This window comes from Erinaceus europaeus, chromosome 4, assembly GCF_950295315.1.
Source record: "Erinaceus europaeus chromosome 4, mEriEur2.1, whole genome shotgun sequence".
Lineage (NCBI taxonomy): Eukaryota > Metazoa > Chordata > Mammalia > Eulipotyphla > Erinaceidae > Erinaceus > Erinaceus europaeus.
This window is the reverse complement of record NC_080165.1, coordinates 140,085,244-140,108,742: the sequence shown is the minus strand read 5'-3', so window position 1 is coordinate 140,108,742 and position 23,499 is coordinate 140,085,244. Positions and strand designations below refer to the sequence as shown.

Below are 23,499 nucleotides of genomic sequence, written 5' to 3'. Positions count from 1 at the left end.
CTCTCACATTCTCTTAGATAACTATTTCACACTCCACTATGTCAAACTCAGCTTAGAATGATTCCATTTCAGCAAGAATTCCATGTATTTTCGCTGTCACATCTACCAACACTTGACCCCTGTAATTTGTATCTTTGCCTGTTAAAAGAAAAAAACCATCTTACTTGATCTAAACCCAGGTAGGTCTCAATGTACTAGAAAGAGCACTCCCAAATATTTTTTGAACTGAACTAGATCTATTTCTAACATACTTGGCAAATTCCTGAAAGGCCTGGATTAAGCTGTTATCCAGAAGGTTTCTAAATATAATCTCAGGAAGAGTAATTTGTTCTTTCTTTCAAGTATTCAACAAATATGTGATGTGCATTATTTATGAGGAACTGCCATCACTACTGAGGAGTCAAAGTCTAAAGGGAACAGTGATAACTTTCTGTGAAAGGCAGTAGGAAAGTGAAAACTAGCATATTAAAAATTAACTGACTTCTAAGAGCTAGCTACAGAAAGAAAACAATGATCTCTATTCAACTGGGAACTGTAGCTGAGGTGCGCAACTATGAATAGATGTTTCAGACAGAGTGTATTTCCCTTTCACCTAACACAATTTCTGAATTATTTCTTTTTTAAAAAAAATTTTAAAATATTTATTTTCCCTTTTGTTGCCCTTGTTTTATTGTAGTTATTATTGTTGTTATTGATGGATAGGACGGAGAGAAACGGAGAGAGGAGGGGAAGACTGAGAGGGGGGGAGAGAGAGAGAGAGACACCTGGAGACCTGCTTCACCACCTGTGAAGTGACTCCCCTGCAGGTGGGGAGCCAGGGGCTCAAACTGGGATCCTTGGGCTAGCCCTTATGCTTCGCATCATGTGCGCTTAACCTGCTGTGCTACTGCCCGACTCCCCCCTGCATTATTTCTGAGAGAGGGTGAGGGAGAGGGAGAGGGAGAGGGAGAGGGAGAGGGAGAGGGAGAGGGAGAGGGAGAGGGAGAGAGAAAGCGAGAAGAAGCATGACGGATGGAGGGAGGATGGAACTGCTCAGCTCTGGCGTACATGGTGCCAAGGATTCAGTCTGAGGCTTCATGAATCCAGTCCTATGCTCTACTGCTGAGATAATTCTCTGGCTTATATTTTTATAGTGAATATCAATTATTCTCAATAAAGATCAGACTATAAAACTAAAGATTTAAAAAATATATAAGGTAGAAGCTGCTAAATGTCCTAAGGGAGACACAGGTAAAAGAAAGGTAAAAAGGAGCCTCTGGAATTGTTAATTCAGAATAGTTTGAGGACTTTTAGTATGACTATTTTCAGGATGAGCTTCTGTTCAAAGTCTTAGGTTTTAAGAGATCCGTAAGTGTAGCCTGGGAGTTTGTGCAGTGGTTTAGAGCACCTAACTCCCAAGTATGAGGACCCAAGTTTACCCCTCAGCATAGCATAATTTCATTAGCTTACACATCCTATCCCATGTCACTAAGAATTATTTTGAGATGGGGGTAAATAGCATAATGGTTATGCAAAGAGGCTCTCATGCTTGAGGCTCTGAAGTCCCAGGTTCAATACCCCACACCACCATATTATTTATGAGGAACTGCAATTGATGAACAGTGCTGTGGTTAAAAAAAAATTATTTTGAAGTCAGTGAGAATTCTTATACTTTGATAATATTAATTTTTTTTTTTTGTATTGGATAGAGACAGCCAGAAATTGAGCAGGAAGGGGATGACATAGAGGGAGAAAGGCAGAGAGACATCTGCAACACTGCTTCATCACTCACAAAGTGGTGTTCCCTACAGGTGGGGACTGGAGGCTCAAACCTGGGTCCTTGCACATTGTAATATGTGTACTCAACCAGGTGAGCCAACACCCAGCCCCTTTGACAATATTTTAAAAATAAATGAAGGAATAAATTATCCTCAACCAAACATATATACTATATACTTTCAATTAGATAATATGTGAGTATAAGTTTAAGCCCAAGGCACAAAGAAGTTATAACAAGAAGGGCATATCAGAAGTTTAGACTAATGACATATTTCCTTATCTGAGAATTACTGTTTGAGAGTAGTCCCCAAAAGAATTGTAGAGGGAATGAATTGAAATATTTATTTATGTACATCTAGAAAAATCAGAGAGATTATAGTGAATAATCACTATATAATGCAAACAGAAACACTGACATTAAAATTAAATGCTTCTGTAGTTTCACACTTTATAAAGTTGTACTTTCTTTTGTAACCTTATTTAAGTATTATAATATACGAAGTGGCATTAAGTTATACAACTATAATAATGTTCTACAATCATTAAAACAGTCATGTCGACCTAATCTCTTATTTCCAAATACAATTATAAAGATTACCTCATTTCTCATGATTCTCCAAAGATTTAGTGTAATTCGACCAACAATATTTATCTCTGACATTGTATCTGATCCATAGTCATCTCTTTCAGCTGCAAATCTGTTCTCAATTTTGTCATCTACAAAAATGAATACAGGCAGCATTAGGACACAGAAAACAAATTTGCAAGTTAATTGTGATAAAGAAAAAAGCTAATAAAAACTAAAGATGAAGAAGAAAGATTAAATCCAACTAACAGTATATTCTCTATTAGACATAAAAAATTAGGGGCTGGGTGGTGGTGCACCTGGTTGAGCGCACATGTTACCAAGGACCCAGGTCTGAGCCCCCAGTCCCCACCTGCAGGGGGAAAGCTTTGCAAGTGGTGAATCAGGGCTGCAGGTATCTCTCTGTCTCTTTTCTTCTCTGTCTTCACCTTCCTCTCGACTTCTGACTGTCTCTATCCAATAAATAAATGAAGATTAAAAAAAAAATCAGTTTCTGACTAACTGAAATAATTACACCCTGCTTTTCAAGTAATGAATTTTGTGAAATTAAGAAAAAACTAAGGATTTTACAGCACAATGCATATACTTCCATATTTACAAATAATAAATGCTCTCTCTTTAAATTTGGTTACATATGGCACTACTTTTCATGAACATCTAATGTCACTTCTTTGGTGTTAGGATGAAAAATGTCTGTTGTTATACTAGTCACTTCTTAGGGGGAAATGATGGAGTATTTTTTTAAATAAAATATTTTTTTAAATATTTTGATTATTGGATACAGAGAAACTGAGAGGGAGGGGGGATAGAGGGGGAGAAAGACGCCTGCAGTATTGTTTCACTGGTCATCAAGTTTTCCCCTGGCAGGTGTGTGTGTGTGTGTGGGGGGGAGGCCTAGGGGCTTGAACCTGGATCCTTAAGCACTATAACATGTGCGCTCAACCAGGTGTACTATTGCCTAGCCTCAGGATGGAATATTTAGCCTAAGCAATTAAAAAAGTTTTGCTAACATCAATTAATAATGTTCATATCCAGAATAAGATTCTAATTGCATGCAATATGGGGAGCTGGATGAAGAGTTCCTCTTAGAGCAAACAGAGCCCTCATTTTCGTGATGATTTTACCCAGGACAGCAATTAAAATGCATTTCTCTTACATGACACTATCTGGATATACTTGACTGCTATTGATTAGAGGTCCTGGAACAATAAATATATTCACCATATATTGAATATTCACTACATCCTTAGAGCTTTGCTAATATTATGTCAAAAAACTACTTTATTATGCTAGTATACTTTTTATTTTGCATTACAGAAAATGCTAGTCAGAAATGTATCTTTACCCAATCAGATAGCAACAGAACTCATATTCTTTTTTTTTTTTCTTTGCCTCCAGGGTTATTGCTGGGGCTTGGTGCCTGCACTACAATCCACTACTCCTGGAAGCCATTTTTTCCCATTTTGTTGCCCTTGTTGTTATAACATGTGCACCCAACCAGGTGTGTCACTGCCTGCCCCTGCCCTTGTTACTATTGCCATTGCTGTCACTGTTAGACAGGACAGAGAGAAATCAAGAGAAGAGGGGAAGACAGACAACTGCGGACCTGCTTCACTGCCCATGAGTGAAGGCTTTGGTCAGGCTAAAAACGCTTACTGCCCTTGAAACTTCAACCTTCCTTTTTAAATTTACCAATACTGAAGACACGTTTTTCTTTTTTCCACCACAGCACTGCTCAGCTCTAGGTGCTGCGGATTGAGCCTGGGATCATGAAAATTCTTTGCATAAGCATTAAACCATCTCCCCAGCCCAAGACATTTCCACCCTCTCTCACGAGTCTCTTAGTCAGTTGTGGGGAGCCTGTGAAACAAATTTATTTTTAAAAAATATTTGTAATTAAAAACAAAACAGGGAGTCGGGCTGTAGCACAGCAGGTTAAGCGCAGGTGGCGCAAAGCACAAGGACCGGCATAAGGATCCCGGTTCGAACCCTGGCTCCCCACCTGCAGGGGAGTCGCTTCACAGGCGGTGAAGCAGGTCTGCAGGTGTCTATCTTTCTCTCCTCCTCTCTGTCTTCCCCTCCTCTCTCCATTTCTCTCTGTCCTATCCAACAACGACGACAACAACAATAATAACTACAACAATAAAACAACAAGGGCAACAAAAGGGAATAAATAAATAAAATAAAATATTTAAAAAAAACAACATTAGGGGGTTGTATTGTTATGTGGAAAACAGAAATGTTATGCATGTACAAACTATTGTATTCACTGTCTATTGGAAAATATTAATCCCCCAATAAAGGAAAAAAACATTAAATTACTATTTCTCTACTTCAACTAGAAATTGATTTTTAGGTGACAACATTCCATTTAAAATTCATGCAATTTTTTATTTTGCTGATCAAATAAAAATCAACAGCTAGTTTCTGCTACTCATCTCCTTCCTCATTAACCAAATGGCTAACACCTAGAACCAGTCAGTTAAGTACAATTACGGTGTGTCAAAATAAAAAAAAGTTATGTGCTTTACAGTGATTATGGAAAAACATCATACACCCAAAACTCCTTCTGATAAGATACTGGATGAAAGCATGATAAATAAATTATATGTGTGATTAACGTTATATAAATATAAGGATATGTGTCTATGTAAGTATATATACATAAAAATTACTGAAAGGGAAACAACAACAAATTCATTACTGGTATGATGTATAATAGTAAACTGAAGCACTTTATTTTACTTCTTTTATTTTTAATTTTTCTATGGAGTTATGATACATCAAGAACTCATACGATTTAATGCTGAAGACTTAGCAAGAACACAAGCATTTACAAAATCTTGCCTTTATTTACTTAGTGACTAGTTCTGTAGCTGAACCAGAAACACGCATTTGCTACCTACGTGGCACTCGAGAGATCATCTGACACAGGTCGACACTCAAGGCAGCAGCCCTCTGCAAGAGGTAACCCCACGAATGCATCTGAATTTCATATCCTAGTAGAATGTCAGGATCATATCTAAGGAATGAATAAGAAAATGAAGCAAGGACCACACATTTCAACCTATACCCAGAGGAATTCTTTCTTCCTGGCATAAAGTATAAAATTTAAGATCTTTCTTCTATGATCTTTCTCAAACGGAGAAGGAGCAATATAGTGTTTGATACCTAAGTTTTTTTTTTGTTTTTGTTTGCCTCCAGGGTTATTGCTGGGGCTCGGTGCCTGCACTATGAATCCATTGCTCCTAGAGGCCATTTCTCCCTTTTGTTGCCCTTCCTTGCTGTTAATTGGTGGTGGTGTTACTATTATTGTTGTTGTTGGATAGGACAGAGAGAAATTGAGAGAAAAAGGGAAGACAGAGATGGAGAAAAAGATGAGCACCTGCAGACCTGCTTCACCGCTTGTGAAGCGACTCCCCCGCAGGTGGGGAGCCGGGGGCTCGAACTGGGAATCCTTACGCTGATCCTTGCGCTCTGCGCCACGTGCGCTTAACCCGCTGCACTACCGCCCGGCCCCAATACCTAAGAAATTTTTAAACAGCAAAGAATAGGGGCAATTTGAGTTGTAAAGCAGGTACAGTTTTTAGTTAGATGGTATATTTATTTGATATGACTTGGGAAAGAGGCTGACAGAGGCTGGGGCAGGAGGGGGCATTATTCCTAAGGTACATGAGTGAAGGAATTCTTGAGAATAAAATACAGGTGAAAGGAAGGTGAAGTGTGAGGATCTACTCTGGTAGTGGCTTTTTAAAAAAATATTTATTTATTTATTCCCTTTTGTTGCCCTTGTTTTATTGTTGTAGTTATTGATGTCATCATTGTTGGATAGGACAGAGAGAAACGGAGAGAGGAGGGGGAGACAGAGAGGGGGAGAGAAAGACAGACACCTGCAGACGCTTCACCGCCTGTGAAGCGACTCCCCTGCAGGTGGAGAGCCGGAGGCTCAAACCGGGATCCTTATGCCGGTCCTTGTGCTTTGTGCCACCTGCGCTTAACCCGTTGAGCTACAGCCCGACTCCCGGGTAGTGGCTTTTGTAAAAAGATTACCCAGGTAATCCTGTTGCCATTTTTCTTCCATCTAACCTATATGACTCCAAAATAATTTTAATGCTGAGAAAAGAGACAGTTTTTTTCCCTCCCACTAAATATTAGCAATGACTTAAACCTTAAATGAGATAAGCCTCAGTAATGGTTAGGTTTCTCTTTTCAACTTAAGAGGAAGGTAACTCTAAACTTAAGATCTGGAGCATTAGCAGGAGTGAGGCTAACATGGGAAACCGAGAGCTAGGAATCAGGAGGAAATTGAAGGAGAGAAAGAAAAAAAAGAGGAGGAAATATGGAGGCACCACCCGCCCCCATTTCAGTTCATACTAGTAAGCCATAGTCATTAAACCAGTGCAGCACTGGAGTCAAGATGGACACCTGGACCAGTGGACCAGGACAGCCCAGAAATAAACCCCACACATATACAGGCACTCAATAAATGACAAAGCAGCCAAAACTGTCGAAAGTGGGAAAATAAGGTCTCTGCAATAAGTGGTGCTGGGAGAAGCAGAGAGTCACATGTAGAAAAACGAAACTAGACTGTCCCTTACAGAGCATGCACCAACAAAATGGATCAAACACCTGGATATTAGGCTCGAGATTCTTACATATATGGACGATAATACTGGTGAAACACTTTAGGACTTTACCATCAAAGGAAGAAGTATTTGGAGATTCAACCCTATGGGCCAGTGAAACTGAAAAAAGTTAAAATAAATTGGATTATATCAAATTAAACTTCTACACACCTAAAGAGAACTCCACAGTGATAGGCAGTCCAGTAACTGGGAGAAGGTATTTGCATATCACACATCTGACAAGTGGTTGATATCAAACATCTAGAAAGAGCTCATACAGCTCAGCAAAAGAAAATGAACACCCACGAATAACCCAGTGTAACAGCGGGCAAAGGAACTGAATAGCCAATTTTCTAAAGAAGAGATACGCATGGCCCATAGACACATGAGGAAACGAAATACTACTCCATTATTAGAGAAACTCAAATTAAAAGCATATTGAAATTCCAACTCACACCTGTTAGAATGGTCTACACCAACCAAAGAGGAAACAGTTAAGTGTTGGCAGATGTGGAGAAAGTCAAACTCTCACACTGCTGGTGGGAATGCAAACTGTCATAATGGCAAGGCCACTATGGAAATGGTACAAAATGCTTAAACAAACAAACAAAAAAAATGGAAATACCTTATGATCTGGCAGTACTATTCTTAGGCATTTATCCAAAAAAACATGAAAAAATTAATTTGAAGAGCTATGCACCCCTATGTTCATAGCTGCATTATTCATGACAGCCAAAATATGGATGCAACCTACATAGTACCTCCTACAGCAAGCTGGATAAGGAAGTTATGGAACATGTACTCAATGGAGTAATATTCAGCAGTTACAAAAGGTAATATTTCCAAACATTATTAGAGCATGAAGATGATGCGAGTCATCACAGAACCTTTTTACTGTGATTCTTAAAAAGACTGTTCATCTGATTTTACCATCTTAATTTCTCTGATTCATGATATTACAAGAATTATGACTCCTGTCAGTTACTTGCTCCCTTGTGACAACTTGACAACTGAGTTGGTTAAGCAGTGCAGGTAAATGAAAACGAACCCAGGGCTTTGCATTGAGCCACCCCAATCTAATGTGTGACTCTTTATTCATTTTTTAGAGAAAAGAGGAATAGAGACAGAGATGCCAAAATCATGCTCTAGCATCACTTGGTGATGTCCATGGTGCCTTCACGCAGTTTTCAGGCACGAACCCAGGGTCTCAGGCATAATAAAGTGAGTACTCTACCAGATGAACTGGTCTCTGCATATTTGTTCTTTTCTTTTTTTGTGGATCTGGTGCAAATACCAGGTCTGCTTTTTCATCCAGAGAGAAGGAGGGAGAAACACCACATCTTTCATGTGGGTGTGGGCCACATGCAAGGCAAAATACGCATCCTATCTGGTGAGCTAACTATCCTGCCTGGCCTATACTCATTTTTGGCAATATTTTGGAAAAAACATTTCTTTTTCAATTAAAAAGTCTGTAGACTTTCTACGCTGCTACTGTTCAGAGAAGCCTAATGGAAAAAAAGGGAGGCTTTTCCTAGAGGACCTACCAAACAGATTCTGCACTTTCTGAAGAATCACAGAGCTGCTTTAGTATTTTTCAGATAATGTATCCTTATTTCTTTTTAAAAATATTTATTCTCTTTTGTTGTCTTTGTTTTTTTATTGTTGTTATTGATGTCATTGTTGTTGGAAAGGACAGAGAGAAATGGAGAGAGGAGGGGAACACAGAGGGGGGAGAGAAAGACAGACACCTGCAGACCTGCTTCACCACCTGTGAAGCGACTCCCCTGCAGGTGGGGAGCCGGGGGCTCGAACCGGGATCCTTACTGGTCCTTGCGCGTTGCTCCACCTGCGCTTAACTGGTGGCACTATCGCCTGACTCCCCTTATTTCTTTTTTTATGCAGTGTCAGGGAACTGAACATAGAGCTGTATACATGAACAAGTCTCTGGGTAGGCTTCACAGCCCAGTCTTTACTCTCTAGTTTGGGGAAGGGTGAGAAGTGGGGGGGAGAGGAAACAAAGCGTTTCTCCACCAGCCACTGTCTTCTCTTGTGCTGTGTTCATGGTGTTTTCATGTGGTGCCAAGCATCAATCCATCAACTTTCACGCCATAGCGCTCATGCTTTATCCACGAGCCGTTCCTGGGCCCAGTCCATAGCCTTTTTTTATTTTTAACCTAGAGGCCATTCAATCTTAAAGCCTATAATGTGATAAAAAGGTCAGAGAATCCCTCCCTTCCTTTCTTTCCCTTCCTTCCTTCCTTCTTTCCTTCCTACCTTCCTCCCTTCCTTTCCCCATGCTGATTATTTATTTATTTATTTATTTTTTAAAATATTTTTATTTATTTTATTTTATTTTATTTATTTATTTATTTTCCCACCGCCCAATCTCCATATCCCACCCCCTCCCCCGACAGCTTTCCCATTCTCTAGCCCTCTGGGAGCATGGACCCAGGGTTGTTGAGGGTTGCAGAAGGTGGAAGGTCTGGCTTCTGTAATTGCTTCCCCGCTGAACATGGGCGTTGACTGGTCGGTCCATACTCCCAGTCTGCCTCTCTCTTTCCCTAGTAGGATGGGTCTCTGGGGAAGCGGAGCTCCAGGACACATTGGTGGTGTCTTCACCATGCTGATTATTTTACCAGCACAGAGAAATTATGCTAAAACACAGTTAGTTGGAAAGCTAGGAGGCTAAGTTAGCATTTTCCTTTTACTGGCCTGTCAGATCTGGAGAATATTCCTTTTCTTATTCTTACTATAATGGAAATGGTGATGATGGTGGGAGGTGAGGGCAAGATCTTTCTAAGGTGACTTTAGCTTCAAGAACAACAGGAAGGGATTAACTTTGACTCTTTCCAATCTCTGCCTTTCATAGTCAATATGAAATGATGCTAAACAAAAACTGAAGAAAATCAGAAAATATAAAACAATACCTCTTTATGATATCTGCAATTTCCTGAAAAAGAGCCTTCTCATCAGTAGTGTAAGTAACTTCTAGTCCAGTAATTCCAGATCTAATAAGTAATGGAGTCTGATATCTGATATCTAAGAAACAAATTGCTTATTAGATGTAATTATAAGGAATTATTTCTTTAGGTGAAATTGAAACTGATATAATTCAAATTAAGAGATCATTCCCCAAAGTAAAGATATAATTTACCCAATTTCTTGAAAAAAATTCCTAAAGTTTTTAAATTTAATTTACAGCTGAAAACTCAAATCTCTTATTTTCAGAAAAATCTGCATTTACAATCCCTCAGATAATGAGTCATTCATAAAACTTGTGAATTATTTTGTTTCTGTCTTCATCTTCTTATAGAGAAGTCTCCTTTAGTAGAAACTCTTCTAATTAGCAGAATGCTAAACTGTTAACAATCACCTTTCTGGCAAAGAAAACAGTGCCAGTTTGTAGTTCATCATGTAAACACTTCCATCATTGCTAACTTTGAACTACCAACTTGACACCAATTAACTAAAAACACTCATCAAAATACAATAATTAGTTTATAACTCAACTCAAGCCCACCAGTAATTAATTGAATTTACTTAAATTAACATTTAAAACTGCACAAGGAAACTCAGTATTTTACAAAATGCCTTATGTGGCATATAATGAGACTTTGAGCCAAGAGTCTATATATTTAGGAAAAGAGAGAAGCAAAGATGGAATATATCTCAGAAGTCTGCTATAAGTAGGTAATTTACAGAAACTTTACTTTTTAAAGCGAAACTACACTAACAGCAAAATAACAGTATATATAGCCGTAAGAGACTGTACACCCAACCTACATATAATCATCAAAGTTAGTATTCATAGTATAAGCAATTAACAGCTATGCTAGAGATTTTATTACAATTTTTGAATTATATCATTTTTGACTTCTGAAAATAATTCATTTAAAAACAATGAATCTAGGATGAAGTTATATGCAAGTCTCCCCTACTCCCAGTTCAACAAATATTTTAGAAGGTAGTTCTTTATATTTATTTTCTGTAGACCTCTAGCATCCTCCATCCTTAATTAAAAGGAATGTAAGTATAAAATCAATAAATATGAACAATACCTTGAGAGGAGACTGATTTGTCTTTATCAATCACTATGACACCAGTGAGTTCTGTTTTGTCTGTATTTGGCAGTGGAGAGTCAGATGAGATGCAGTAAAATAGAGCACAAATTGGGTCAAATTCAGGATCGGGTTCTAAGTCTCGTCTAGTTCGGGCATGTAACTCCACGCTGATTAAGGTAAGATTTTGTATCTATAAAGGGAAATAAAATTATTCTTACAATATATTTTTCTTTTTTTCCATTTTTTTTCATTGCCACCAGGGTTATTGCTGGGGCTTGGTGCTAGCACAAATCCATTAATCCTGGTAACCATTTTTTTTCTTTCCTTTCTATTTTATTTGACAGGACAGAGGGAAATTGAGAAGGGAGGAAGAGATAAGGAGGGAGAAAGACAGACACCTGGAGACCTGCTCCATCACCAGTGAAGCATCCCCCCTGCAGGTGGGGACCAGGGCTTGAATTTGGGTCCTTCTGCACGGTGATATGCGCTTAACTAGGTGCACCACCGCCCAGCCCCTTCATAAAATATTTTTAAAAGATATGCCGGAAGAAGTATATTTTACTAAAACTCTAAAAAGATTATGGTAAAAAAAAAAGTAATAAAGGAGCTGGCAAAAACGGCTCACTTGGGCAGCATGCTGCTTTTTGCCGTATGTGTAACCAGGCTACACACACTGTAACCCAACACACGAAGGAACAATTGGTGTTGTAGTCTCTCTCTCTCTGCTTCCATGTCTCTATTAAAAAAAAAAAAAAAGCACAAGGAATAAAGAGTTATGGTGGCCTGGCAGGCTTCCCAGAAGGTGAAGCACCAGACTTGCAAGCATGTAGTCCTAGGTTTGATCCCCATGTCAGAGTGATAGATACTCTGACTTTTACCCCTAACTCTGGACAAGTCCATTCCTGTTTCTATGGAGAAAATCTGCTTGTGCTCTAATTTCTTTTCACTGGATACCTTTCCATTGAAAAGGTATACCTTTCCATTTTGCGGTAATGGAAAACCAGAAAAACGCTACAAGCACAAACTTCCGAGATGAAGAAAGGGCATTTTCTTGGGTTCATTCCCTTTTTGACCACCAGGTGGCTATTTGGGATGTGTGTGAAGGAAGACTTGAGAAAAGCATGCGCTTGGAACCTGCCAGATATCCTAAGGGATTTATTTAACTTTACAAAAGTCCGATTCTGAAAAAGGTGACAGTATGAGAACATATCATAAAAGAATAATAAAATATAGTATGTCCTTTCTTGCTAAGGTTTACCAATTTTTCTTTGAAATTCAATCAATTTTTCCCCTTTCATATTAATTAAATAGTGATTTATATGTGTGCAAATTGATAGGAGTGTATGTAAACACCATTCCCACCACCAAAAGTCTGTGTCCCATCCCCACCCCATGAAGCTGAACATTCATCCTCACCCCTCCACCCAGGGCTTTTCCTTTGGTGCCTTACTCCAAATTCAAATACTCAAAATTTGCCAATTTATTTAATAAATACTTTTAAACAAAGTATTTTCTTAAAATTTTCTAACTTTGAGCCTTCATTTGAGTTAATTAATTTATCTTGTTTTTCAGAGGATAGTGGAGGGCTAGATATAAAACAGGAACTAAATGAACACTATAGAATAAATATTATACAAATAAAAAATAAGGGAGCTAGGTTATGTTTCCATCTAATTCAAAAGAAGTGTAATTCTATAGTTCAAGTTCAAGGCTAAAATGAGATTATTAAAATAGTCTTCTCTGTTTATGTTCATCTGATCTTTGTAACACCAAAAGTAGAAGTAACTGGAGGAAAAAATCAAAAAGCTGACTGCTCTTCATAAAGGCACAGGAATAGAGCAAAGGCATGGACTGCAGTGTTCGACAGCAACAGGATCAAAGTGAACCCACAGCATTTTGTATCTGTAGGAGTCACAGCAAAGAAAAAGTACAAGTAGGGTAAATTAACACGACTTCAGTTTAGCTTACTCTATGAAAATACCACCCTTTTAACATGTAATCAATATAAAAAGCACTTTGAAATATTTTACATTCTGGTAAATACTTGAAATCAATGTAAATTTTACTTTTTCAGGATGTCTTCATGCTGACGCTAATTTTTAAAGGAAATACTTGATCTCTCAAAAAAATCTACAGTTGAAAATGTAGTTTCATATAAATAAGCTGCTTCATTTAAAAGTTCTAAATAAAGGAGTCCAAAATTTTTCAATCCAAATTAGTTAAAAATTAAAATTTAGAATTCAAGTTCTAGATCTATAAACCCATTTTTAGGACCTCAACGGCCATACCGTTAGAAGCTACTGTATTGAAACACAAGTGTGAATAATAAAAATGTGTTCTTAATTTTCACCTCAATGACTTGCATTATCCTCTATATGATTTTGTAGTGATTCACTCAGACATCTTACTCTGTGATTGTTTTGTCACATGAGATAATATCATCTATGATATGGAATAGCAGGGTTACACAGAAATCATTCGAACAAATGAATTGTAGCAAGCACTAAACCACTGAGACAAAGATACATATGGAAGTTAATGTCAAATCTGGGATGCTGTATGACATTCCAGTATGGTAATTCAGGAATAACATATATTTTCTTTCTTTTTTTTTTTTTAACTGAGATTTAAAAAAAAATTATATTTATTTTCCCTTTTGTTGTCCTTGTTTTTTTTTTTATTGTTGTTATTGATGTCATTGTTTTTGGATAGGACAGAGAGAAATGGAGCAAGGAGGGGAAGACAGAGAGGGAGAAAGATAGATAAGACACCCGCAGACCTGCTTTACCACCTGTGAAGCCATTCCCCTGCAGGTAGTGAGCCAGGATCCCTTGACCCAGGATCCATCAGCCAGTCCTTGTGCTTCGCGCCACGTGCAATTAACTCGCTGTGCTACCGCCTAACTCCCCAAAATGTCTTCTTTCTATTGTGATGAGCTGGGGCCTCATGTATGCATGACTGCACTGATCCTGGGCCACTTTCTCATTTAAATAGAGAAAGAGATAGGGGAAGAGAGAGCAGCACCCGTAAGTTCCCCGGGGACTTGGCACTGTCATGTGGAATTGGGGCTTGAACTTGAGCTGCGCATAAGACAAGGCAGGCACCTTACACAGGAAGCTCTTCCTCTTCTCCCCCACGTTTTCTAGTACATTGAATTTCAAAAAATTGTGAAACCGCCACTCAGTCTTAACAATGAATGGCTGCTTTAAAAGGCTTCCTGCCTTCTTTCTTACGTTTTAAAGATTTCATTCATTTCTGAGAAAGACAGGAGGAGCGAGAGAGAAAGAATCAAGAACCAGACCAGGGATTGAACTCAGGACCTCACGCTTCAGAGTCCAATGCTTATCCACGGCGCAACCTCCTGGACCACTTTAAAAGCTTTTCTATTTCACAATGATATAGTAAGAATAATAATAAAAAAACATTAAAGGCATGGAATTCATTCCCATTAGTAAAAATAAATAAATAAATAAATAACTTACGTGTTTCATAGATTAAAATATGAGTTAAACAGTATATGTGTCTTTACTATTACAGTTTTACCTCATGTAAAGCCTTCGCCTCCTGTAAATTTTGTATGCTGACTTTGAAACCATAAGTATTGTTTAAAGATGGTCCATCAATCTGAGATGTTTCTTTCTTTGGGGTATTTACTGCTGCAAATGGATTCTATTAAAAAAAAACACATAGCCAGAAAAAGATAAATGAACAGTAATTTTCTTTCCTTTATTAACTACTTAGACAATACATTTTATAGGTTTAGAAATACATGAAAAATCAGTATTTTTTCAGTTCAAGAAGTCATTATTTTATTAATATCCTGCTCACACTAGCAGTTCAAGATAAAATAACTGGAGGTATGTAGAAATATCTGAAATAATTTGTAAACAAATTATATACTGAACACTGAATTGAAAAGTCTCCAATACTGAAAATAATAGTCTTGTAGGGAGTTGACATTTAAACCACATGGATATTGCCTAAATCTTTCCTTGAAGTATATGTAGTGATTATGTGAAAAAAAAAGTTAACAAGAAACATATTTGCAATTATTTTGGCTAAGGTTTATGGAAGGCTTGGATTTATAGATTTCTCTTTTACCTTAACATGCAAGTACCTGGAGACAAACTAAAACAAACTTTAAGGATCTAGAAAAGAATCTATTAAAATCCCCTCCATTTCCGTATTCATTCACATTTTCCTCAGCATTGGCTTATGCTCCCAACACACTGGGTACTTGTTTTAATATAAACAGTCTGTACTTCAGTAGCATGTTTTATGAATGACAGTTTCAAAAAGTACATTTTCAAAGTAGAATTAATAAAATATACTTTATATAGCTAATGGTATATATGATAATGGCTAACATGGGATACAATTTCTAGTAACATATATTTCCCAAGGATATCTAAATAAGGCACACTTTTTACATAACCATATATTTCTAAGTATCATCATATTTTTAGTATCCAAGTAAAGACATTAATGATTTTTTCAGAGTTTTAGCACTAAATAGTGTTGTTTCTCTTTACTACTCAGTAAAATAAACTGAAAAAAATCAGTAATGTTATATTTGAGAAAAAATTAATAAACCAAGAAAAAGGATATATTTTTGGTGGGATCAAAAATCACTTACTTGAGTTCTGCTGTCATTGGATTGTTCTGATTTTGCCAGTAATCAGTAAATGTATTTGTATCCTCATAATCCACATTTTGGCTATCATATTCACTTTCTCTGTAATATTTGTATTTACATATAAGAATCTTTTAGATCCCAACAACAACAAAAAACTAAAAAAAAAAAATTAGGCAATTTCTTGTTGTCTCAAAGATATGTAAATAAAATGATGCAAAAATATAATAAAAAATTTAAATTGACAGTTATAAATTATCTAACTGAAATCGAAGAATAAGAATGGATCTTCCACTGATTGTTAAAATCTGTTTAATGTAGTTACCTTTGTTTGGGTTATGAGAACTCTTCTAAGAGTGTCAGTCTCACTTCCTTTCTTATGACTCAATTTCTGGGTTTTTGGTTCTGTAGAAAGAAATTTCACATTTATCATATACATCAAAATAAAATCTGACTTGAAAAGTTTATTGTCATTCCAAATTCCTAAGTACCATATGTTAGTGTTATCTCTTTCAAAGACTTCATAATTTCAAAATAAAGCCAATCGAACCTCACATCCTCACTAAGCTAAGATGAAAATTTTGTGTTCTTAAATAAACATACTTAAGATTCTCCTCACTTATTTATCATGGAGAAAAACACAGTCTCTCTTCAGTCAGAGAGAATCTAGCATTCATTACATACAGAAAAACACAATTATAACAAAGGGGAATATAGTGGGGAATTTTAATTTAGTCAAGGACATTAAGATGGTGTTTTTGAACTGAACTCTCAATAAAGGGGGCAATTAAGTAGAAAGAGAATGGGTAATTTCCCTGAATAATAAGCAAAAGTCCTAAAAATTGCTACGGCTGGGTAAGAAGCCTAGTGTAGGCAAGAGATAACCACAGTGACATCTAAGGTTGCGCTGCTATTAAGTAGACAAATTTGGACAAATTAAGATAGAAGAAAGCTACATGATTTGGTGATGGAGTGAAAGGCATAGGACACTGCTTCTCAAGTAAAATCTCATCAAAGTAAAAAGCTTATAAATGGCCAAAAGAAACTATCAGGAAAATTAAAAAATCATTCTAGTGAGTGGGGGAAAAATATTTACAAAACATACTCTGACAAGGGGCTAAATTTCAAGACACACACACACACACACACACACACACACACACACACACACCCCAAAACTCAGAAAACGCAACAAGAAACAAGAAATCCCTTTAAAACATAAGGAGAGCTAAACAGACATTTTTGCCAAAGAAGACATAAAGATGCCCAAAAAGAAGATTCAAAAAAAGAAAATGCTCACTATCACTTATTACCAGGGGAAAACTAAAACAAAAGAATATTTCCATCTTGAGAATGGCTGACATAAAGAAAAGAAACAGTAAATGCTATTGCAGGAAAAAAGAATCCTTGTACATTTCTGGTGGGAATGTAAATTGATTCAGTCTCTATGGTAAACAATATGGAGGTTTCTCAGAAAATGAAATATGGCATGATATGGCCCAGGAAGTGATACAGAGGATAAAGCATTTAGAGTCTCAAGCATGAGGTTGCACATTCAAGTCCTGCATGGGCCAGAGGGATGCTTTACCTTTTCCCTGGCTCCCTCTATCACTAATAAAGAAATCTTTCAAAAAATAGTACCACCATATGACTGAACAATTCCAATTCTAGGCACCAAAAACAAATGACAACAACAACAAGACCTTACCTGAAAAGATATACATGCATGTTCATTGTACTGTTTGTTTACAATAGCTAGGGTATGGAATCAACCCATGCCCAGTGACAGCTAAGCAAGTTAAGAAATTGTGCTGTCAAGATGCCTCTGTTCCAGAATATTCTAGAACGTGCATCGCACCCTCCTACCCTGTGAGCCTGGGCCCTGTATGCCGTCTCCCTGGCTCTACTGCATGCGGATAACAGCCAGAGTGGTCTCTGTCAGCGTGTCAGAATGTCCTCATCTCGTAGGTCACCAATATGAAGCCCCTCACATACCCCGCCACCCCATTCCTCCAGACTGAAGAGGAGATCTAGGTGCAAACACAGAAAAGCAGGAGGGAGGTTGAAAAAAAAAAAAAAAAGAAATTGTGCTGTATATATATAGTGGAAGATTCAGCTATAAGAAAAGATAAAACCTTGCCTTGGCAATGACATGGATGGAAGTAAAGGGAATTATGTTATGTGAAATGACTCAGGACAAATACTTGCTAATCTCACTTCTAAGTGGGATTGCTGAAGGAGCAACAGAAATCCAAAAGCTGAAAATCTCTGATATAGACTTTATTTATTATCATTTAATTTTTAATTTTTTTTTCTTTTTAACCAGAGCACTGCTGAGTTCTGGCTTATGATGGTGTGAGGGACTGAACCTGGGACTTTGGAGCCTCAGGCACAACAGTCTCTTTGCATAACCATTATGCTATTTTCCCATGCCCAAATCTATGTTTCTGGTTTGTGTAATTTAGTGGCAGAAATAGTGGCACTCGTCACTGAAACACTAAAAAAAAAATCACCGGATTGTTTTCTAATGTGTGGGGAGAAGTGTGTGTTTTAGATGGTTGGTGTTAAGTATATACAGTGAGATCAAGAACTGTGTCTAAAAAAAAAAAAAAAAACTGACCATGTGTTACTTTGAGCATTCCAGCACAACTGCCAAATAAGCAGTCAGATTTAGTGTTCTTTAATTTTAAATCAAGCGTTAAAAGGCCAACATTTAGATAACAACAGAAGAATGAGACAGGTTTCACAGGAAATCAGGCAGCAGAAGAAATGCCAAGAAAGCACCAAGTGGATGTCAACCACAGGCACTTAGAGGGTACATGGTCCACATGACAGGAAGACTGAGTATGTCATTGACTTTCAGTACTGATGTTCAACAGGAGTTACTGAAAACCTTTTAACGAGGCAGGTGGCAAAGTGCATACCCTACCATGCACAAAACCTTGGACTGGACTCCGGTACCACATGGGACCAACACGGACATTATCAAAGGAAATTCCAAGATGGGAGTGGTGTCCTCTGTCTACCATCCTTCCACACTGCCCTTCCTTTTCTTTAAGTATAAAGAATGCATAAAAACCAGGCAGATGTGGTTGCTTGGTTGTATCACATTAACACAAGGACCATGGTTCATTCTCTTATACCACATAAAAATATATATATATATATATATATATATATATATATATACACAAACAAACAAATGTATGCAGTGGGATGATGGAGGCAGAATTTACTATAGAGTGGGTTGAAAAATGAATAGGAGTGAAGGAAATGGAGTTGTTGAATTAGAGGAATCTTTTAAGAAATTTGGCTTTGAAGGAAAAAAATGCCTAAGGGCAGTGGGTATACCAATAGCATAATGGTTATACAAAGACTCCATGGCTGAGGCTCTAAAGTCCCAGGTTCACTCCCCTGCACCACCATTAGTCAGAGCTGATCAGTGTTCTGGTAAAAAACAAAACAAACAAAGAAAGAAAACCTGCCTAAGACGGCAGATGTAAGGTAAAGGCAGGTTTTATCTCATTTTTAAGGACTTGTTATTTAAATCGAGAGAGAGAGAGAAAGAGAGAAACCATTCCAGTAAACTTGGTGCTAAGGATCAAACAGGCTTTCAAGTTTTGTGCTTCACTAGATGAGTTATTTCTCTGGCTACTGGTTGTGTTTCTCTTTGAATGGATGACTCTTTGGTATATACAAAAACAAATGACAAAAAATAAGCTGAAAAGGTAAGGTTCCCAAGAAAGCTATAGATTTGATTCAGAAGCCAAGATTATAGGATGGAAGCAGATGTCAATTTCAGAGCAGGAAGACAGTTTCCAGGCCTGGCCCAAGAGGTGGCAACATGATAAAACACTGGATTCCTGGAGCCCTGCTTCCCCAGAGCCCCGCCCCGCTAGGGAAAGAGACAGGCTGGGAGTATGGTTTGATCTGCCAACACCCATGTTTAGCGGGGAAGCAATTACAGAAGCCAGACCTTCCGCCTTCTGCACCCCACAATGATCCTGGGTCCATACTCCCAGAGGGTTAAAGAATAGGACAGCTATCAGGGTAGGGGATGGGATATATGGAGTTCTGATGGTGGGAATTGTGTGGAGTTGTAGCCTTCTTATCCTATGGTTTTTGTATTTCCTTTCCATAAATAAAAATTATAAAACAAACAAACCATTGGATTCTCAAGCATGAGGTCCCAAGTTTGACCCCTAGCAGCTCATACAGCTTGTGATATCTAACACGACATAAAATTGCACTTTAAAAAGACTCTGATTTTCATTACGTAGCGTAATGTTTTCAGTTCTAGTTACTGAGGGACAATCACAGCATTTTTGTTTTGTTTTGTAAACTTACCTGTTGATAAAGTGCTAAAGCCAGTTGCTTCAGGAAGTCTTTCCAGAAGTTTTCTCTGTATAATTGGTGTACTATGAAGGCAAAGTGATTCACATATCCCAGTTCTCCTAACATTAATTGGAGATATCACCAGAGGTTCAAGTTTGTCACAGGGGCTTTTCTTAGTATCATCTTTTACTGGTTTTAAGAAGTTCTCAATAGTTAGTGAATGCCATTCCTCTAAGGGTGAAGAGGGTCTATCATCTCCATTTAATGCTTTGGAGCTTGGGGATCTTGCCTGTTGCCAAGGGGGGATTACTGGAGAGTCAGGGGAGCTGTAACTAGCGTGATAGCTGTCAGCATCATCAGCTTCCCCTTTCTGAAGCACTCTTTCAGAAGCATCTGAATTTGTTGGAAGCATCTGATTTTCACTTGCAGTTCTAGTACATCCTGTGGTGGGTCCTTGTAAAGCAATCTGAGAATTATCGACAGCTTCCTCAGTACACGCTACAGAAGGGAGTGTGAGAGGAGTTGCATTTGTTTTTGGAGGCACTACCGGTTTGTCATCTGGGTTAAGTAAAGAACTGAAGTTCTCAGCAGCAGGTTTGACAACTCTCGTCGGCTCAATTTTAGACAGTTTCTTGGAACGTTCATACTCTTCTTTGGCTTGAAGCCACGCTTGAACCAGTTGTCGACTTGGGGCACATTTGCAAGGCATAATGACAATTTTCTTATCCTCAAACATTTTATGGCTATTACTTGACCCTTTATTAACAGTTGCTTGGCCATTGCGAAGGGGTGACCCTGGTCTTGGATTTTGAGTCATTGCTGAGAAAGCTGTTTTCCACAGACGAAGTCCTTCTAAGGAAAAGTCTCCCTCAAATTCAGCCAGATCATTTGGAAGTCGAGTTTCTACCATGAGAAGCCGTCCGCCGATCTCCCTAAAAACACCAGACTTTAGTATAGCTAAAGATCAACTGTCAAGACATTTAGCTCCTCATCAGAGACTAAAAAAAACCTATTTTGGATTCTTAAAGATACATTTTCATTCTCCTCCAACCCAAGTAACTCCGTAAGAACATTTAGTGCTGGCACACTAGCTTTCATCTCAATGTGACTTTGTTCACAAGTATGATTAAGAAATTAACATCTTTTGGAAGGTGTTACTAATACCAGGGAGAGAAAGTCTTTGTTGTTTTAAGAACTCCATGAAGACTTTTCTTCAAGGACGTAGCATCAACTCATTCAAAATTCATTTCTTCTACTCATCTTAAACATTACACTGTCACCCCACAATGAGTAAAAAAAAAACTGAAGACCACCATCAAAGACTATTTTCTTGGATTTCACCTGTAGAAAATGGTTTTCTTTCTACTTTCTCTAGTCCTGTAGGGGTGAAGCCAACTTGTTCAAACAAATCTTTGTATTTCCCCCAATTCCTTTGAATATTAAGAAAAAAACAAACACAACTGAGGAACGTCACCATGACTTCCTTCCCTTTATATGGCAAAGTTTAACAAAAAGGTAAGAATTTAAGGACTGGGGAAGTGGTTAAGGGGTAAAGCACCTACCAAGCATGCAGGAGCTCCTAGGTTTGGTCCCCAGCACCATGAGACATAAGAAACAAGACAAAGAAAACAACAACAACAACAAAACCCAAATGGAACTCTGTGGATGGTGGATCAGTGCATCACTTGCTTGCTCTATTTCTTACTTCCTAACATACAACTCATTTTTTAGATAAACCCCATGAACTTGATTCATATTTTCTAGTGTGGAGACACTGGAGCCAGCAAAGTTACCACAGTTCCATTATATATAAAAAGATAGGGAGTCGAGCGGTAGCGCAGCGGGTTAAGCGCAGGGACCAGTGTAAGGATCCCAGTTCGAGCCCCCAGCTCCCCACCTGCAGGGGAGTCGCTTCACAAGTGGTGAAGCAGGTCTGCAGGTGTCTGTCTTTCTCTCCTCCTCTGTCTTGCCCTCCTCTCTCCATTTCTCTCTGTCCTATCCAACAATGAGCAACAGCAACAATAATAAGCACAACAAGGCTACAAGAACAAGGGCAACAAAGGGGGGAAAATGGCCTCCAGGAGCAGTGGATTCATGGTGCAGGCACTGAGGCCCAGCAATAACCCTGGAGGGCAAAAAAAAAAAAAAAAGATCTTAGCTCCTACTAGTTAGTTTTATAAGTCAGCATCTAGTGCCTTCTCTGGATCCACCTCTGAGATGAATAAAAAAATTAAAAGCAGAATTATCGCTATTGAGGGGAGTACACGTTACGTGGCATGTGCAACTCTAACACTACTGGTGTGAGTTCATAAAGAAGTTAACAGTGACATGCCAAGAACTGGTGTGTTGTGATAAATTCAGTTTACTTGAATACTGCCAGCAGCATCATAGTCACTACACATTTTTATCAAGCTGTTTACCAAGAACCTTAAAATTTCCACTAATCCTCCTAGGGTTATATGGAGAGCTTCAAAATATAAAAGATACTCTATTAAGAAGATACTAATCACATTTTACTTATAGTGGTAAAGCAGGAAACAACATTTTTGCCTAATATACACAACAGAATACTGTACAGCAATTAAAATGCTTCAAAAACACATAAATATAGACAATGTTTTAATAATTTAATACAAAATGAGTAAATCTGGATATGATGCTGTGATTATAGCAAAACAGTATATTATAAAGCAAATCAAAAATTATATTCTAAAAACTAAGAAAATACAACTTTTATAATTATCAATTTTTATAGCGAGTACAGTCATATTAAAAACAAAATTGTTTCTGAAAAAAATTAACTGTCAGGCTGGCAAGATATCTCACTCACCTGGGAGACAGCCTATTTTGCCAGACATAGAATCTAGGCTGGAGCCCAGCGGCCCCCCACCCCCACCCCACCTACATTCTGGGTGAAGCTTTAGTGCTGCATATTCTGTGTGTGTGTGTGTGTGTGTGTGTGTGTGTGTGTGTGTGTCAAAAAGTCAGCTGAGAGAGGTGAAGCCCTGATATGATATTATGTAATAATAACAATCTGATCAAAGGTGCTGGCAGCAAGAAAAAAAGTGCCCTGATGGAAAGAATTTAAAATAACCTCCATTAAAGAAAGGGAAAACACAGGGTGAAATGTGGACTGGGGATGGTGTATTGTTGCAAAGTAATGGATCCTGGGGAAGGTGGAGACAGGAGGGAGTGGGTGGTAATCCGGTGTGCAGGTCTACCACAATGAGATAAGAGGTTGTAACTATGTGCTAAAGACTTCTTGTTCCCCTACCAGAGCGCTGATTAGCTCTGGCTTATGGGGGTGCGAGAGACTGAATTTGGAGCTTTGGAGATTCAAGCATGAGAGTCTCTGCATAACCACTATGCTCTCTACCCACACCTCAAAGACCATTCTGTAGAGAATTATCTCCCCCAGTAAAATGGTTAAAAAAGAAAAAAACAAAATATTTCATTTACAGAAAAATAAAGTGGGGCCTGGGTGGTGGCGCACCCGGGTGA

General features: G+C 38.1%; 1 protein-coding gene across 2 annotated transcripts in view; it reads right to left on the bottom strand.

The window, feature by feature from the left end:
• REV3L (REV3 like, DNA directed polymerase zeta catalytic subunit) overlaps positions 1-23,499 on the bottom strand; it is a 154,230-nt gene that overhangs the window by 33,655 nt on the left and 97,076 nt on the right. For both annotated transcript variants that reach the window (XM_007528140.3, XM_060190601.1), the window contains exons 14-20: positions 20,011-20,930; positions 15,989-16,068; positions 14,574-14,699; positions 11,028-11,220; positions 9,897-10,008; positions 5,251-5,366; positions 2,357-2,475 (exon numbers count right to left, since the gene is read on the bottom strand). In XM_007528140.3, coding sequence (XP_007528202.2) covers positions 2,357-2,475; positions 5,251-5,366; positions 9,897-10,008; positions 11,028-11,220; positions 14,574-14,699; positions 15,989-16,068; positions 20,011-20,930 — 1,666 coding nt within the window. The remainder of the gene's footprint in view (positions 1-2,356; positions 2,476-5,250; positions 5,367-9,896; positions 10,009-11,027; positions 11,221-14,573; positions 14,700-15,988; positions 16,069-20,010; positions 20,931-23,499) is intronic.